General features: G+C 39.8%; 1 protein-coding gene across 2 annotated transcripts; it reads right to left on the reverse strand.

Moving 5' to 3' along the window:
* Nucleotides 1-1,572: 1,572 nt before the first annotated feature.
* LOC117269469 (transmembrane gamma-carboxyglutamic acid protein 3) lies at nt 1,573-17,554 on the reverse strand. Of its 2 annotated transcripts, XM_033646489.2 has the most exons (8): nt 17,426-17,554; nt 15,475-15,707; nt 14,624-14,748; nt 13,829-13,935; nt 11,109-11,300; nt 8,002-8,085; nt 3,821-3,890; nt 1,573-3,713 (listed from the first exon to the last, which is right to left on the reverse strand). In XM_033646489.2, the coding sequence occupies exons 2-8, from the start codon at nt 15,695-15,697 to the stop codon at nt 3,582-3,584; spliced, it is 933 nt and encodes a 310-aa protein (XP_033502380.1). In that variant the 5' UTR covers nt 15,698-15,707; nt 17,426-17,554; the 3' UTR covers nt 1,573-3,581. The 2 variants fall into 2 exon arrangements, with proteins under 2 accessions (XP_033502380.1, XP_033502387.1); XM_033646496.2 differs by lacking the exon at nt 11,109-11,300.
* Between the last annotated feature and the right edge of the window lie 1,198 nt (nt 17,555-18,752).

Below are 18,752 nucleotides of genomic sequence, written 5' to 3' on the forward strand. Positions count from 1 at the left end.
TTTTCTCATAATTTCTAATACATTTTAAAGGTTAGTCAGTGTGAAAGCAGAAATTTGGCTTGGAGTGAGACTCTGAAGTAATGTGTATGCAAGAATTTGGAGGTTTATTGGAAAATAAGAACACCTTAGGTGAACGTACATTCCCATGCATCTATGGTAGGATACTACCTAAAAGGAGGATTTCGAGAAATGTCATGCTTTATTTCCTTTAAACAATGACAATTCTTGCTGAGAGTGGATTCACACATACAATAGTATCTATAAAGCTTCACTCCACTGTTCTTTACCCTTCCTAGGCCACCACACACACAATGGGTCAAACTATGGGGCTCCCCATCACTTCTTATCATAGATCATAGATAGTGAGGGGTGAGTGCAGTTGGACCACCAGGCCCTTAAACCCAGTGGTACAGGGTACTAATCCTGCACCCTGACTGCAATGTCAGGCCCACTGGTATAGCTATTAAGAATACACTCTACCTTGCTACAGCTATCCATCATAGTGTTAAGCATTGAAGACAGCCACATAATAATTCCAGGGGAGTAAAAGTCCTTTGTAGCTCATATATTTAGAGATAAGGCATAAAATACCCCCATTGTAACTCAGTTGAAACTCATTGACTAACTCTGGAAATTTAAGACCCGACTAAGTCCCAATGTCCTCTACAGAGGACATGTGATAAAAAATAAATAAATAATATTTTTGATTTTTTTTTTTTGATGCAAAATGTTTCTTTCAAGTCTAATACTTAAATTACATAAAACAAATCTTGTTATCAAAACTTTTTTTCTTCTGGGTCCCAGGAGGATACTGCTAGTAAAGTTACATAGGCTATACATTTCTCTGTCATTGTTTTTTATTACTAATTACTTATGCCATTTTGTTGTTGGTTATATTTAGAATTCATTTATTCAATTAAACAATTAATATTCATATTTTTACTAATCGAATGGTCATCAGTCACCTTAAAGTGTTGTCATCCATCATTAGGACTTCTGACAGTCAATGTGGCGTAGCTTTTGCAGCAAAGGATTGTGGGTCAGAACAGCCTGAAAAGCAAGCTCGCTTGCATACTGTACAATCGGACCAGATGTAGTAGGACATCCTGACGTTTTTGGCTGCATTTGACATGCTATGTATTGGGACACACTAACACTATATAGTATGGTAGTATGAGTATTAGCACACACAGAATATTTTGTGCCTTTATCAGTCATTGTGTGCCTCTATGGCAGCGCTTCAGGCAACTGGAGCAGGGGCTCACTGGTACTCAGTGTCAAGCACTCAGGCTCAAGCAGCAAACAGGCAACATGACAGCCAAAGTGGATCACACCTCTGACTTCCTGTGTTCCACCATTAACTATCAGGCTGTCCTTTCAACCTTCACTGCTTTATTTTAGAGACCTCTCCTTTCTTCATCCAGTGAGAACACTGTCACAACAGGACAAACAATCCTCTGGCACAAGAGAACTACCCATTTAAAACATTATGTCCTGTCTGCACTGAAATCTGAACTGTTTCTGCATCAAGTTAATGCAACCATAAAAAAAACCCACACCACAATCACTGAATTCAATTTAAATATAAAATCTACTTTTATTAAATAAACAGCAATAATGGCACCGCTTTGAGAAAAATAACTACACAAACTTAGCAAGTGATGTACATGATGAATAATTGTAAACTGAAGAGCAAGTGAACAAAAATTACCACCTCACGGTAGCATGCCTTCACCAACCCGTCAAGTTGCAGTTTCAACCATGTCTGTCCAGACTCATAAAATACATTTGGTATTTCCCAAATCTATACAATCAGAACAGTTTCAAGGTGGACACCCAACATTTGAGTCACAAATTCAGTATCTGACCAAATGTCCCCCTCTCGTCCTGAGGTATGGCGCTGACTATTGGACAGAAAAGTGTTTTTGCAGAACATTATGATGTCACAGTGAAGTTGACCTTTGACCTTTTGGATATAAAATGTTATCACTTCATCATTTTATCCTGTTAGACATTTGTGTGAAGTTTTGTCATAATTAGTGAATGAATTCTTAAGTTATGGCCAAAAACGTGTTCAATGAAGTCACAGTGACCTTTGACCACCAAATTACACAGACATTTTAAAAGAAGGAAGGGTCATTATGTCATGGTGACAACATTCAAATTTTGCATTTAGCTACACAAAGTGCACATGCTAACTTTGTTCACTGACAAAAAAAAGTAATGTTACAGGTATGTGATAAAGGTTCGTACAAACTGTTGGCAAATAACACCACCTGTTGACAAAAGCAGGAAACATTATGGAGAGAGCTGACCAATGTTTGCCCTACTGAGTATTATTAAATATCATTGACAGCTTTAAGGTTGCTTAGTCTTTGATAATCAAAAACATGCACAATACTACCTGCTGTCTGGGGAAAAAGAGATTGACACTGATGTGCCATTGTATTCATGTCCTACAGAGTGACCTAATGACTCTTCCCTCTTTTAGTTTCCTTGCCAATTTCTAATCAGTTTATCGTTGAGTCCAAGTGAACGCTTGTGCTACATATGAACAATATCCCTGGAGGCGTTCCTGAGATATCTTGTTCATGAGAATGGGACGGACAAACAACCTGAAAACATTATGTCTAACTGCATAAAAACTGTATCTTGAGTGTTTGGGCCAAAAGCTTCACACAAGACGTCACCTCAACCAATCAAACGTGCACTGCAGACAGAAAAACACACCAGTCTCCAAACATTATCTCCAGGTACTGAAATAGTCACTGATTTTCATGTACTTTTGGATTTGGACAATTAAATCAGTGTGGACTGTTACTGAGGACAACAGTAACATCAACACTGTAAACTGTGTTATCACTCCTACATCACACTGTTTATACAACAGTAACAAAAACAACAGACTGTAGTCAAGATTACATTTACCTTTCAAATTGTGTATCTGTGTGAGGAGTGTATTTCAATGTGTCATTAGCTCTGACAGTCACTACAATGTGTCTGAATACATGACTGTCATCAAGTGGGAGTGATACACAGACATGAGGTTAGTGTCTGTGTTGTGGGAGCATTACCTTCACACAACACTGTATTTTAAAAGATCTCAATATTAGGGCAGCACAGTGGTGCACTGGATAGCCCGTCGCCTCACAGCCAGAAGGTTTTCTGTGTGTGTGAACTGACTGTTCCTATGTGTCAGCCCCGTGATTGACTGTCGACCTGTCCCGAGTGTAACCCACCTATTGCTCCACCCCCCCGTGACCCTTTAAGATAGGCAGGCATAGGCCACATTTACAAAGTGTTACATGTAAATATGTGTGTGTACACCTGTATGGCTGTTCTTGTGAGAACCCAATTTTGTCATCTACAGTGAGGTTATGTTTACTAAGTGAGGCCATTTGGGCCAAATATCATGGTGATGGCGACAGTCAACCAGTTTAACACAAAAGCCTGATCTGACTTTGCTAAAACATTCCTTGAACAGCTGCTAAAATTCTATTAAAAGACAATCAGTCTATTAATTAAGTCCTCACAAGATCAGCCAAACCAGTGTACAGGTGTGTAGGACAGTGAGTTGAGTGTTATCTGCGGATCCACAGCCAGACGTTGAGCAGGCAGGCGGAGAAAAGCAGCGAGAACAGGACAACTTCAGTATTCCTCCTGTCAGCGTTGTGCCTCTCAAGTGCCGCCAGCCGGCGACTCATCTTCATCACCTTCACAGTCAGAGAGACGGATGGGCAGAAGGACAGAAAGACAGTCAGAAGGATGGGCAGACAGGATAAAAAAGAGGAGGGAGGCAACCAGGCCTTTCATGGTGTACCTGTCTCCTGAGGATAATGAACTCAACTGCAGCTCCTCCCTCTTCCTCTGGGCTCCAGTTCTCCATGGCCCTGGACACAGACAGGATGAAAGAAAGACAGAGATGAGTAAGAGAGACCATTACAACGACCATACAAGCTCCGCCATAATAACCAAAGTTTTGATATAACTTCAGTACCATTATTAAATACCATATACAGAGACACACAAACCACACTTACACTAAAAGCTAAGCATGCCCACTGACACAAAATGTGAGGGAGTGAAACTTCACGGGGGGGGGGGGGGGGGGGGGTCCATTGTGTTTTGAGGTTTTTATATCATCCTGTAGCTTCCAAATAGTGTTTCTTATCAATTCCAATCCTAACAGTCTTTTTTTTTGGTATGTTTCAGTGTCAACCAGCAACTCCCCTGTGCTGTGAGGTAAAGTCACTATTTCTGTCCACGAGTCTGAGAAAATACGATATAAAACAATACAAGATGTGAAACAGTAGTCAAGTAATTATTTCAAATAGCAAATACACCTGATAAACATATAAAAGTGATCAAACTAACAGTACAGTGATTTCTGTAGCAGCTGTCCACATGCATTATCCTGATTACACCTGATTTCTGAAACACAGAAATGTCTTGTGTTGCTGACAGTCAGTATTTACTACCTGTAGTAAAAAGGATGACTAGCAAAAGTCTTTTACATTTTGATAGTCAGGATGTTAAATGGGCTAGCCTCTTTGACACTTCTGCTTGCATGAAAAAGTTTTTCATTTCAACAATGTAATAAAGTCAAGCCTTTGTGAAAGAATATGATTGATTTCTCTAACAGTAGATCCTCACATTTCAATTCAATTTCAGATTCAAAAAAGACAAAACCCTCCTTGAGAATAAAGCACTTTATTCCGTCAATGACATGGAACTATAAATTAAGTATACATAATGCACAGTAGTAGAAAGTAGCAACCTAAACTTTGAGGTAAACTGTCAGGATCATTTCCTCCACAGGATTAAATGTTTTCTTAATACTGACATTTTATCAGGTAATGGAGCTCACAGAGATCACAGTGTTCATCCTGACACTTCTTCCTGTGGATACTGAGACTTTACTGATGCTGCTGCCCGCTGTGTCGTCTTCTTGATTAAACCATGACACTTGCCCACCTGAATGAACACCTCATCAAATACATGCTCCAGGACAGTGCACCAGGTCAAACAGATGATCTGTAAAACACGTCAGATTCAGTGTTACTTTACACTGTAACATTTTGTCAGGGCCAACAAAGTCCAACTGCAGATACATTTGGCTTTGAATAAACAAAAGGCATGTGTGGTGTGTGGTGATTAAAGTACCAATTTTAAGGTGATTACAGGAACAGGAAAAGTTACAGTCTGTAGTTGTGGCAATAGCTACAATGCAAGATATAATAAATCAGTTTTATGGAGAGAGAAACTACACTGAACAAAAATATAAATGCAACACTTTTGTTTTTGCTCCCATTTTTCATGAGCTGAACTCAAAGATCTAAAACATTTTCTATACACACAAAAGACCATTTCCCTCAAATATTGTTCACAAATCTGTCTAAATCTGTGTTAGTGAGCATTTCTCCTTTGCTGAGATAATCCATCCCACCTCACAGGTGTGGCATATCAAGATGCTGATTAGACAGCATGAATATTGCACAGGTGTGCCTTAGGCTGGCCACAATAAAAAGCCACTCTGAAATGTGCAGTTTTGCTTTATTGGGGGGGTCTGGGGGAGTCAGAAAACCAGTCAGTATCTGGTGTGACCACCATTTGCCTCACGCAGTGCAACACATCTCCTTCGCATAGAGTTGATCAGGTTGTTGATTGTGGCCTGTGGAATGTTGGTCCACTCCTCTTCAATGGCTGTGCGAAGTTGCTGGATATTGGCAGGAACTGGAACACACTGTCGTATACGCCGATCCAGAGCATCCCAAACATGCTCAATGGGTGACATGTCCGGTGAGTATGCTGGCCATGCAAGAACTGGGATGTTTTCAGCTTCCAGGAATTGTGTACAGATCCTTGCAACATGGGGCCGTGCATTATCATGCTGCAACATGAGGTGATGGTCGTGGATGAATGGCACAACAGTGGGCCTCAGGATCTCGTCACGGTATCTCTGTGCATTCAAAATGCCATCAATAAAATGCACCTGTGTTCGTTGTCCATAACATACGCCTGCCCATACCATAACCCCATCGCCACCATGGGCCACTCGATCCACAACGTTGACATCAGCAAACCGCTCACCCACACGACGCCACACACGCTGTCTGTCATCTGCCCTGAACAGTGAAAACCGGGATTCATCCGTGAAGAGAACACCTCTCCAACGTGCCAGACGCCATCGAATGTGAGCATTTGCCCACTCAAGTCGGTTACGACGACAAACTGCAGTCAGATCGAGACCCCGATGAGGACGACGAGCATGCAGATGAGCTTCCCTGAGACGGTTTCAGACAGTTTGTGCAGAAATTCTTTGGTTATGCAAACCAATTGTTGCAGCAGCTGTCCGGGTCGCTGGTCTCAGACGATCTTGGAGGTGAACATGCTGGATGTGGAGGTCCTGGGCTGATGTGGTTACACGTGATCTGTGGTTGTGAGGCCGATTGGATGTACTGCCAAACTGTCTGAAACGCCTTTGGAGACAGCTTATAGTAGAGAAATGAATATTCAATTCACAGGCAACAGCTCTGGTGGACATTCCTGCAGTCAGCATGCCAATTGCACGCTCCCTCAAAACTTGCGACATCTGTGGCATTGTGCTGTGTGATAAAACTGAACATTTCAGAGTGGCCTTTTATTGTGGCCAGCCTAAGGCACACCTGTGCAATATTCATGCTGTCTAATCAGCATCTTGATATGCCACACCTGTGAGGTGGGATGGATTATCTCGGCAAAGGAGAAATACTTACTAACACAGATTTAGACAGATTTGTGAACAATATTTGAGGGAAATGGTCTTTTGTATATATAGAAAATGTTTTAGATCTTTGAGTTCAGCTCATGAAAAATGGGAGCAAAAACAAAAGTGTTGCGTTTATATTTTTGTTCAGTGTAATTACACAGAACATTTGACTTCGAGTGAAATTTGTGTTGTGATCAAATCCTTGTAAATTCAATATAAGCTCCCTGGGCAAGTGAGACTCAGAGTTGTTTGAAACACATGGAGAATACACGACTGTGACAGGAGAGACCTGGAGCTGCTAACAGTATTCTTTTATATATTACCCTGGACCTAAAAAGCTACAATAGTAGCTACTAAGACTAGAAAGTCCCACAAAATGTTCCACAAAAGGTAACATGAAAAATAGTTACCTACATCCATCCATACTGTTGCTATTTAACTGGCTTCAAATGAGGTTTAATGTTCCCACAGTCTCTCTCTGTATTACTACCTGTTACTGCAACATGGATCCAATCTGTGGGCCTACAATCAAAGCTAGCAGCACAAAATGCTAATGCTAACTTCAACAGGCTGGCCTGCAGAATAAATTGTACAACAATATAAAAATGGAAAAACTTACAGCTTCCAAGTTTGAAGTTGAGTCACAAACAGCTGGTATCGATCCATCATTGAGCTTCAGTTTTTCTTGCTGTGCACTGACCCTCGTTGAGTTTGTGGGGACATTTCAGTCAAAAATAAAGTGAATCCACTGAGTCTTCACATCCTCAGACAATGGGAGTACATGAAAGCTTTTCTGTTTGTTCTTGCAGCAACAACAGAACAAACAGCATGCTTTGCTTGTGTCTTGTTGCCATGTCTGTGATTGCGAGGAAATCTATTATACATGTTTTCTGATGGGTGGGGCAGGAGGAGCAGTGTCTTTATACACCCCGGGGAGACATAGTTATGTTGAAAAACCATTAAAAAGTGCTTTTTGCATGTCACCTTAAATAAATCATTTATCTTTGCTGGCTATCAAGGTGTTACTTCACTTGACTTAATTAATTTTAATCCAGATATTACAAGTGGATGTACTGCTGAAAGTTTCAACTAGTTGTCACCAGACAAGAAGTTTCTTCACAAAGTGACTCAGTCATGTGGCTCCACAACAGTACGATCCCACATACTGTACCCAACGCTAAACGCTAAGTATATTACGGCACAAACGTGAGGTTAGTTTTGACACATAATCACACAGTTTTCCTTTCAGTCACCTTTTGCTGCTGTGCTCCACAAGTGCTGATGCAGGGACCTTGGTCACGACTCTCGCTGGTGGCAGCTTCTCTTGGCTGGGAAATCTTTAGTTCGATAAGATAGACAGAGAAACTGCAGTCTGCTGTGGGTCTCCAACAACATGACATGTAACCAGTTGGGACCGTGCACAGATTTAGCAGCTAGTGAGGGGCGATATTAGCTGAGAGCAAAGCATGAGGCGCACGATGAGAGCGGGAGGTAAAAGCTACCAGCAGTGAGTACAGACGCATCAGTCCGTGAAGCAGATATTGGTTAGTATAGCAGACAGGGTCGCAGAGTTTATCCCTTACAAACATCTGTTGTCACCACTGCATAGGGCTGAATGTTATGGCAAAATAATCTAAATGCAATTTTTTTTAGACAAATATTGCAACTACGATTCAGTTTAAGATTTTTTTAAAAGGTTCCTTCTCTATTTTTCACCATACAAAAGCAAAACATCACTCTATAGCAGTTTCTGCCCGATATACAGGAGGCAGTTTGAGAGTTGACAGCGAAATGACAAAAATGCAACCCATTTGTTCACCTGCCATAGCTCTCAATCCCCTGGCTGCGGCATCCTATCCAAACCCAGACCTGTCATCGATAAATTATTGTATTTTGACAGAGCATTTCTATTTTAACAGATGCAGCCTCGTAGCACTAATTTAGCAACAAGGAATCATCCCGTAGTTAATAGCCTATGCTTCCGTACCCTGCATAACCAACTGCATTATCACTTAGCAAAACTCAAGAGGGATGGCAGGTTAACGAGGACGCATTTTGGTTATTTTGCTAACAGGGGGATGGTGTTCCCCCTCATATCACCTACTGCTTACAACAAGTAATGTGTAAACAAGTAGACTGCACTTCAACCAAGCCCTTGACCATTTTCACACTTGGCATTTGGGTGTTTCTGACCCTCTGGTTGGTTAGATTTTGTTTATTTTAATTAACAGCAGCTGTTGCAGTTTCAAAATTGCATTTGAATTTGATTCATTGTTCAGCCCTACCACTGAGCCACATGAAACGCATGTTACAGCAAAGCAGGTGCATGTTGTTTTTTTCCATTTGCACTTGCTGGTTAGTTAACAGAGACAGCAGCAGAAAATATTACAGATTTTTGAGTAAGTTATTCATCAGCAGCCAAACATCTCCCCATGCAAGAACTCTAAATCCACCGTAGGGGTGAAAGCTGTGACTGTGGATCTTTGCCAAAATTCAAAGGGAGAAAGTGTTTCAGAGATGTTAGCCAAGGAAATGTATGAGTAAGAACATGAAACTGAGAGTTGAAGAAGTGACAGGAAGCTAGTAAGAAGCCACGAAAGAGAACACATGTACAACTTAAAAAGTTAAAGCCAAACAAAGATGGAAGCAGGAGGGAGGGGAGAACTCACTTAATGACAAAAGAGAGCGCAAACATTAAATAATGGCTTTTTAAAATTGTTTCTCTTGGGAAAAAACATTTGTGTCCTTGGAGTGTGGAGCTACTCAACAGTCATTCTTGAGAATCGGGACAAAACCTTACTGTTTTTGGTTTTTACTCTTCAATTAGGCTGGGAAAACATATTTTAAAAGATCAAAGTCTTGACTAATAAACCTTGTAACAGGCCAACCAGTGATTTAGGTTTTCTTGATTATGAAACGTAATGGGTGTCAGATGTAAGATATGACAGAGCTGATGTCTTATGGAGTTGATAGAAAGTTAAATATTTATTAATTTCACAGCAGTCGTAGGGAGTAGCCATTTTATTTTTCAAAGTTGCAAAGAGTTCTCTTAATGCTATTCTAAATACTTATATTTAAACCATAATTCTTCTTTAGTTTGGATTTAGGAGGGCTACAGAGTTGAACTGTTACTGTATGGATGAAACATAACTGATTGCAATATTATTGAATGAATTAATCAAAAAAATAGAGAGCTCAGCAGTGCTTTAACAGTATTTACACCTTTTTGGAAACCAGGAAGTGAGACATGGGTCCTTAGGATGTGGCTAACCACTTTTATGCCTGATTAAATTATGTTTTTGTAAAAATCTGATGGAGTTGACAAGAATCTGGGACACATTTAGGGCCAACATTTTCACAAAAAGATGTACTTTAAAACAAAGATGATTATAGCAGTACATGTTTAAACTGATGTTATCAGTATGTACTGTTAGTTTCAGATTTTGAAGGCTTTTAACACATTTTTTAATAGTTTTAATTTGTGAATTCTTGTCTGGGGCGAAGCCGTTTTCTGGCACAGGGTGAGTTTCGAAGTTAAAAAATGAAAGCTGATCAAATATTTTACAAATCATATTCATTGCACATATATAAATCCTTTCAAACTAATGTGTCATCCCAGAAACGAAATTAGCATGTTAATAAGTTATAATTTTAAGGTATTTGTTTGGTAGGACATGATTTGTCCCATTTCTCAAGAATTGGTGTTAAATGTTTCACTCATGTCGTCAAGTTAATTTCAGTTTGTGATCAGTCTACATTTTGTTTCCTTCTGAATAGGACAAACGTTGAAACTATAAACTTTTATCTGTGCCATCCCAGCCTGTTAAATGACCTGGAACAGTTGGACAATATGTCCCACAGATCCATAAATCTGGGACATCATGACTGTGAGTTTTTGGGTTAGGCTAAATTATTTTAATATATAATTCACGTGTGCCTTTTTGCACCTCTCACTGACACGACAAAGAGTCGTGTTTATGCTGTTTAATTATTTTAAAGGTTCTTATGTGACTTTCACAGCATTATGTGGTGGTTGAGGTCCAGCCATACATGCATGTTCGTGTATGTGACGCCCTGTGTGTATCCAACTGGCTAGCAATTAGATAGAGCAGTAACCGCTGACGGGATAGCGGTGGCACTAACCCACCCTCCAGTTTCCCATCAGGTTAACAGTGTTAGCTCTGTCAATACTGTTGCCGTTATTAATGCTTTTAATGGAGTTAGCACAGTTAGCTGCTAGCCTCCTGTTACATATTTTGATGTTAGATTACGCCGTTTAATAAAAAGTTTGGTCTTTTTGGACTCAAAGTGCAAACACTCGACAGCAAAAGTGAGGGGCTCATTGACATATGAGTCAGACCTGTACTTCTGGCTGACTGTCTGCAGTAGGCGCTGTGAGGCCTTCAGGCCCAGCTGCTTGGCTGTCTGCAGCATGGAGTGTGGAGACAGGAGGCTGGGGGGGGTGTCAGGGAGAGCCTGGGCCTGATGGTCAGTGGTCTGCGTGGAAGGAGAAGGAGTGGAGCATTGCTGGAGTTGATGGCCTGAACCTCGACTAAAGCCAGTGCGGAGAAGTTAAGTGAGGTGGGGAGGAGGGAAAGCATGCCAATATGAGCAGTGGATGATGTTGACAACAAGAGACAAGGAAGAGAATAAGTGAGCAATGAAGGGAGGGATAGCAGGGATCAGACGGGTGGGGGAGCAGTATAGAAAAGAGGAAGAGAGAAGTAAAAGGAAAGGTGGAGAGAAGAACAGAATAGGAGGGTTGACAGTTTGGGACATGGAGAGAAGGGGCAAAAATTACTATGTGGGAGGTATAAGCTGATGGTATACAGCACAAAGAACTGCTGCTCATCAGCCACTGTAGCTGCTTAAGATTTCAAAATGAGTTCTGACATTTAAAACAAACTGCAGATCACCAAGACACAGTCAAATACCTGAAGGTGAACACACATCAAACCTCTCCCCTTTATGTGATGCCTTTCAGTTTTAGAATTGACCTCTACAACAGATATCAACAGATATCATCTGAACATTTGATATCTGGGGATACTGGCGTTTAGTCCATAACAATGCCAAACATCTTTTTGTTATCTAAGTTAAACATGTTGTAAGCTTTTTTCCATTCAACAAAATTCACTCTGTTGCTCAATGTGTCTTGATACTGAAAAGAATGACAGGTTGCAGCCCTAAAGAAGCCCAAGAGTCTGACCAAACTTTCAACGCCAACATTCATGAACTTGTCATAAACATTATTTACATGTCATAAACGTTTATGACTGCTGTCATTGAGTGTCATTCGTTTTCTGTCATGACAAGTTGACATTGTTTGGGTTGTCTTGATTATGACAACTTGACATTAACCAGGATGACATTACCAGAAGATATCTTTATGTTGATGTCAAGTTGTCATTATAAGGACATCCCAAACAAATTTAATGTCAACTTGTCATGACAAAGACAACTTCTGATAATGTCACTTTGATTAATGTCAAGTTATCATAATCATGACAACCCACCCAATGTTAACTTGTCATTACAAAAACCGAATGACACTTAATGACAGCAGTCATAAACGTTATGATATGTACATAATGTTCATGACAGGTTCATGGCCGTGTCATGTCATAGTTATGACAGTGTCATGTCACCCTTATGTAGATACCTTCAAGTAAAGTGTTACCTAGTTTTCACATGAATATCAGTTTCTGTCATAATGGGTACAACTCAACCTGTGAAAACAGGTCTTTGGTGGCTTTGGAGAAGTTTTTGTCAAGTCTGAGAATATATTCCCTGAATGTCATTAACATCATCTCAAATTTAGATTGACAGTTCACATTTTTAAGAAAAAGCCTGTGTTATAAACTGGGGACGTGGAGTTTGAAAGGCGTGTGCTTTGACAAGGCAGAGACAGTCTATTGATAGATACTACTGAGTTGCACAATGGAAAGTACTGTGTTTTTTAGTCTTACTCTAAAGCGTTTTTGAGGACTCCTAAAAGTGCTTCACAAGTGTGACTTACTGTTATTATTATTATTATTATTATTATTATTGTTATTACAGAATTCACACTAAAACTGAAAATAGAACCTGACCTTACTCAGTTGTTGCCAAACATAGCTAAAATTAGATTTTTCCCATCCTTGGCTGATGCAGAGACCTTTATGCCACATGCTGGATGCTGGTACTTTAAATCTTTGACTGGTTCAGAATACTGCAGCTAGAATCTAGAAAATTCAACCATGTTACACCAACTTTAGCTTCCTATCATTGGCGCCTTATCCATTTCAGATCAGACTCTAAAGGTTCTTCTGACGGTTTACGAAATTGATCTGATCTTCTAAAACCTAATATTCTATCCCATGCTCTTCCTTATCAGAGCACTGTCCGTTGCCAGATTTAAAAAGTAGTCAGGTGGCTGCAGGGCCCTTTCCTTTCGTTCCCCTTTCCCCCAAAATAACCGCCCTGCTGTTATTAGATAGTCTGACACTGTTGAGGCCTTTAAATCCAAAAACTCATCTTTTTGTCTCAACTTTCAGTGAGCTGTTTATTCCTCATTTGCTTTTATCTGTTACCATTATCCTTCCAGTGGGTCAGTTTCAGTCTCAATGAATCTATTAATCCTACTACTACAGTCCTTGTTTGTCCCGCCGATGAGAACACTGTTAACTTTCTGAAATCCGCTGCATCTGTAACCTCTCTGTTTGACTGTTTTCCAACAAGCAGCTCTAAATGTCTGGACCTGGATCTTTGTCCTCCAGAAATACAGCCTCGCTATCTCTCTCATCTTCCCTGTCTGTCCCATATAAACTGCAATAAAGCTGAGGTTCACTGACATGATACAAATGGTTAAAAGCCAATAGGCTTTTTGATTCTGATTCGGTCTTCTGGTTACTGTATCACTCCAGGAGCCTCACTTAATTTAAACTCACAGCTAACAGTTATGTAGTCCATGAATCTGACTATTTATAGGGTTCTGTTCCTGTATAGTTATAACACTAACAATGTTATCTACACTAAAAAATCTCTGGTACTATGGTCTACCACTGACACAAAGTGTATAAGTAAGCTTAGAGTACTTACGAGCTGGACGGGTGTCTGGGCAGTGCCAGTGCCTGTTTGAGCTGGGTCGGTGTGCCAGGCGGCGTTCTGCCAAAGCTTTGGTCACTGTAAGATCTCCGTATGGGACTCTGTCATACAGGAAGGGGCATCAGACAGGGAAATGTCTTAACAGCTGTGATATATCTGTAGCATTTAAAAGAAGTAACACCTGCTCTTTATAATTAATAATATAAAGCAGAAAATAAGATGTGGCCTCTAGTTTCACAGCAAGTGTGGGCGGGAGAATGGCAGAGAGACAAGCAGCATTCTGTGCATGTAAGAACAGTCCTTTTCCAAAAGGTTTCTCAGAAGAGGGACCCACATTATATGGAGACATTAAGCTCAGAGTACAGGGAAAATTAATTAAAGACAACTGTTTTGTTGTTTCTGTTTTCAATATTTTTTCTCTTGAATCTGTGAATGAATAAGCCATTTTATTTTCAAACACCATGCACAATGTCTTAGGGTAGCCGTAGCTCAGAAGGAAGAGCAGGTCGTCCACTTATCAAAGAGTTAGCAAGCACTTTGCATGATAGCTCGCTGCCATTGGAGAGTGCGTGTGATTGTGTGAATGGAAGGCAAATTGTAAAGTGCTTAGGATGAAAGCACTATATACTGTAAATGCAGCCATTTACATTTTACTAGAGCAATTCATTTTGTTGGAATAAAGACCTACAATTTCTTTTTGCATTTTCCTCACTCATAGCAGAAACCACTTTACCTGGAATCATTACAGAGGAACTCATATTCAAATGTGACTGAGTGAAAACTAGCTACCTGCAGCACGTCTCTGAAGAAGACCTCTCCTGAAGGACTCTCCCAGCACGGTTCAGCACCCAGAGGGCCACAGATGGTTGGTTTGGACTGAGTGAACAGAGGTCTGGGGCTCATATCAGGGGCTTCTGTAGGGGACACATTAAAACAAATGTTTAAAAAAGAAAGAAAACATTTATCGTCACCTTTTAAGGTAGCAAAGTGTTGCTTTTTTGGTTGTTCCACTGCCCACTATTTCTGCTACTTGGAGATAACTGCAATGAACTTACATTGATACTCTTCGGTAACAGGGGGTAGCTAACAATAGCTCCAGAGGAAAGCAAAAGCACTATCCTCTTCCTGTTTTGGTTGCAGAATAGTTGATGCATTTCCTTTGCACCATAAATGTAACTGCACTAAGTCTGATCTTGAGTACACAGCTGATAGGCACATGCTTTGTTTACCTGATGTTACAGAAGTGCATATAGAACAGATTCAGTGTTGACAGAGAGCGTCTGATGTAAGGACATGATGTAAAGCTGAAGGAAATTCTTTGTGTTTATGTGTTGCTGTTGCCCCAAGGAACATAGGCTAGTGTAATATTTATTTGTTAAATTTCTAATATAGTGTTTAATGTATGTGAGTCTATTGACAGGACTTTTATTTGGAATTTTATATATAAGCAAAAGTAACCTACTTTTGAATAAAAACTACTATTAATGACGTAATTATTTATAAAGTCTGCTTATCATTGTTCAAGCTCAATAAACACAGATAGTATTTGACTGGAATTTCTCCTATTTGTCCAGGACAAGGGGACAGGAAACCTTGCTCTGCACACCAGTTTTAAAATACTGAGAGAAGTCAGAACCTACCTGTATATGTCAGCCTATCAGGGACGTGCATGGTGTAAGCAGGTGGAGGCTCCTGTGGCCTCCTCATGGCCTCCTCTCCACCCTCCTCCTGCCACTGCTGCCCCGGGGTAACGCTCAGGCGTTCTGGGACACGCATGTTTTTGTTGATGCTCTCTATGAGCACTGGATCCCGTCCAGGGACCTGGGACATCTCGCTTGGGTACAAAGTGAACGCCATCATCATGTGAAAACACCTGTCCAAAAATAAAATTTCTCATTTACTTTGCAGGAAATCTTGAGTGTCTTTCACACGCATTATAAAGCATATTGCTTGTTTGGGTTTTATGTTGTTTTAACAAATGCTTTTAGTAACTGACTAAGGGACATTGAGACACTAAAGATTCCCAATGCACTTGCATAAGTAACTCTGCGGATGTTAATTTAAGTGTGTTGTCTGCTGTACTGAAATAAATTGGATTGGACAGATAGGAAGATTAGGCTGGTTGTAAACACAGCTCAATCAACTGTTAAACGCACATCCAGGTTGTTAAAGAGACCACAGAAGAAAAGGACGGGCTATAATGTTACATAATTAGAATCTGGCTATAAACCCACAAACAGCTCTTTGTGCAGTAGGGGAGACCAGGTGAGTTGGCACACTTTTCACTGTGCAGGATTTCTCTGTCATAATTTATCTTAGAATATTATAACCAGCAGCAAATACAAGTTTAAGGTCTCAGCTAAAGATACATTTGTTTTATGGTCACAAATGTTTTCTATAATTAGGTGATTTGTGATTAAAGTCATGTTGGGGGGTTGGTAGGTGCACGTTGTGGGGTCGGTTGGTGCTGTGTTAAAATGCTGCAGTTACTGAAAAAAACATGAACATTTAATTAAATATCTGCCCATTTCAAAAAAACAATTTCAAGCAATTTCTTAATAGAAATCTATAATTACTTTTGCCATTGACCATTCAAAATAATAACAACTAATTTTATTTTAATTAATTCTAATTTTTAATCTTTAATCTTTTAATCTTCTTTTACAATCCTGCTCAGATTTGACCCACTTTGTGATGCCAAGCAGTGTTAGCCATCACTCATCACAGACTTTAAGATCATTTTCAAAATCTCACAGTCACAGTTCTGTAATATTTTTAGTCCACAAACCACTTTTTTAAACTGTTGCTACTACAAAACTGAAATCTCACCCTCACCAAAAAAAGTTACTGTCAGATGTTTCAACAGTGCAGGGGAAGAAAACAAACATTTTGATCTATGTTTCTGTGACCTCCAAAGGACCAGTGAATAACTAGGTGCCAACCAACCCCAGTCTCCCCTATACATGTGTGTTACGGAATGATATTAAAACATTTCTTCACTGTACATTAGATGATGACAGTGGTGAATTTAAAGTAGTTTCATAGGAACTTTGCTAAACATGACTGGGAAACATTCTTATATTCCACCAGCTAACTGCGATGCAACCACAGCAGACATCTTTATACCATTATACACAGCAGCGTCACAATGACGTCACTTAAAAAAACATTCAAATATGACAGTTCATGTTCTCTTTAACTTTTCTTACTCAAGAAACACACGTTATCACTGTGGCTTTACAAAGTTACTGGCGTTACGTTATTTTAGCCAAAAGTTCATGAGAACGTCACTAACAGCGTTTCTTAATCACTGGGAATGTAAGTTACCGCCCAATGCGACATTTCTAATTCGCGCAACAGCTCTGTTTACACGTAGAAACGCAGCTGATGCTAATATCACCTAATACAGCTGATTAGTTTAGCTAACTTATCTAACGTTAACGCTAGTTAGCCATCAACCTGTTGCAGAGGATAGCTAACAGGAGGTCAAACCTCACAAGTTACGACAGAACACAGGCAAGTAACGTTGTCATGAATAAGTATGTTTAAAACTTCGTAAGAGGTAAAGTAAATCGATATGGAGTGACAAACCTTGACAAGACTTGGTCACTGTGTCAGAGTAGCTGGGAGGATATGCTTCGCTAACATGCCTCTACTCTCCGCCGGTTATTTCTGTACCTCCGGTCTCACCGGTCACAATTAGGTCAAGATCCTTCAAAATAAAAGCGTAGTGTTCGCGACTCTTCTTCTTCGTCTTCTCTGGCGTTTAATGGCGGTTGTCATCCATATAGTTACATTACCGCCACCTACTGGAAGGTAACAGTTTCACAGCGCAAACTTCAAGTGTCCCCTCAGTGTTATGGAGCTACTGTAACATTCAGTGATTCCATTAACAACACTGTCCACACTATCACCCAGACCCAACTGTCTGAGTTGTTACAAATCCTTCCCTCACTGTTATATCTAGATCTTCTCCAGATATGTCCACAATGTCCAAGAATTTCCGGCCAGCTTCCAGCAGCATCTCTTCAGGACCAGAACAAAATTATACTCCAAAAACAAAAAATATAATGCAATTGAAGATTAAATTCTAAATGCACTCATATATCAAAAAGTGGCAATGACAGTAAATGGACTTATCAGACCTTTTTTCAACAAAAACATGAGTTTAATTATTTGCATGAATAGTTAACTCATATCAATGAATAAAATGATGCTTTAAAACACACAGCATATATATTTTGTACTGTAATTGACATCACGACTCAAAATATCCTCAATTCCCAGGGTACCTCCAAAAAACAGCATGTTGAAAACTTCCTGAGATTAATATTCTATACCTAAACAATAGGATGCATTATAAGCTGACTGTATCATTAGGAAAATCAAAACAGATCAGTATTTCCCTCCTCATTTTCTATTGACACTCAGATTCTCAGACACTTAGATAAACCGGTATGTTAAGTTTAAGAAATATAAAAATATGTATATTTGCCACAATATTGGATACAATACATATTTCAATAGAATAAAAGTAAGAAACATGTACAGTATGTGCATTACATGTTAAAATATACATTCAAGAGGTGTTGGTGAGAATAAATTAGTATACTGAAGAATATTGCACAGTTGTTGCCCAGAGCACTGTGGCACAGGAATTATTGCACCAGTTATTACACAGTATTGCATAATTAAAGGATAACTTTTTTTTTATTTGTCAACGTGGACCCTATTTCCCCATGTAAACTGGTCAAAGAGACTGATGTGAACAACAGTATTTGTTATTGGTCCAGTACTCGGCAAGCGGACAGGTGTCAATGCAAGGTAGTTAAAAGTGACATCTCGTGACATCTCATGATATTTCACAATCAGACTTCCACTTAACGGGACAGTAACAAACAGACTCTGACAGTTTGCG

Source organism: Epinephelus lanceolatus, chromosome 11 (genome assembly GCF_041903045.1).
Source record: "Epinephelus lanceolatus isolate andai-2023 chromosome 11, ASM4190304v1, whole genome shotgun sequence".
Classification (NCBI taxonomy): domain Eukaryota; kingdom Metazoa; phylum Chordata; class Actinopteri; order Perciformes; family Serranidae; genus Epinephelus; species Epinephelus lanceolatus.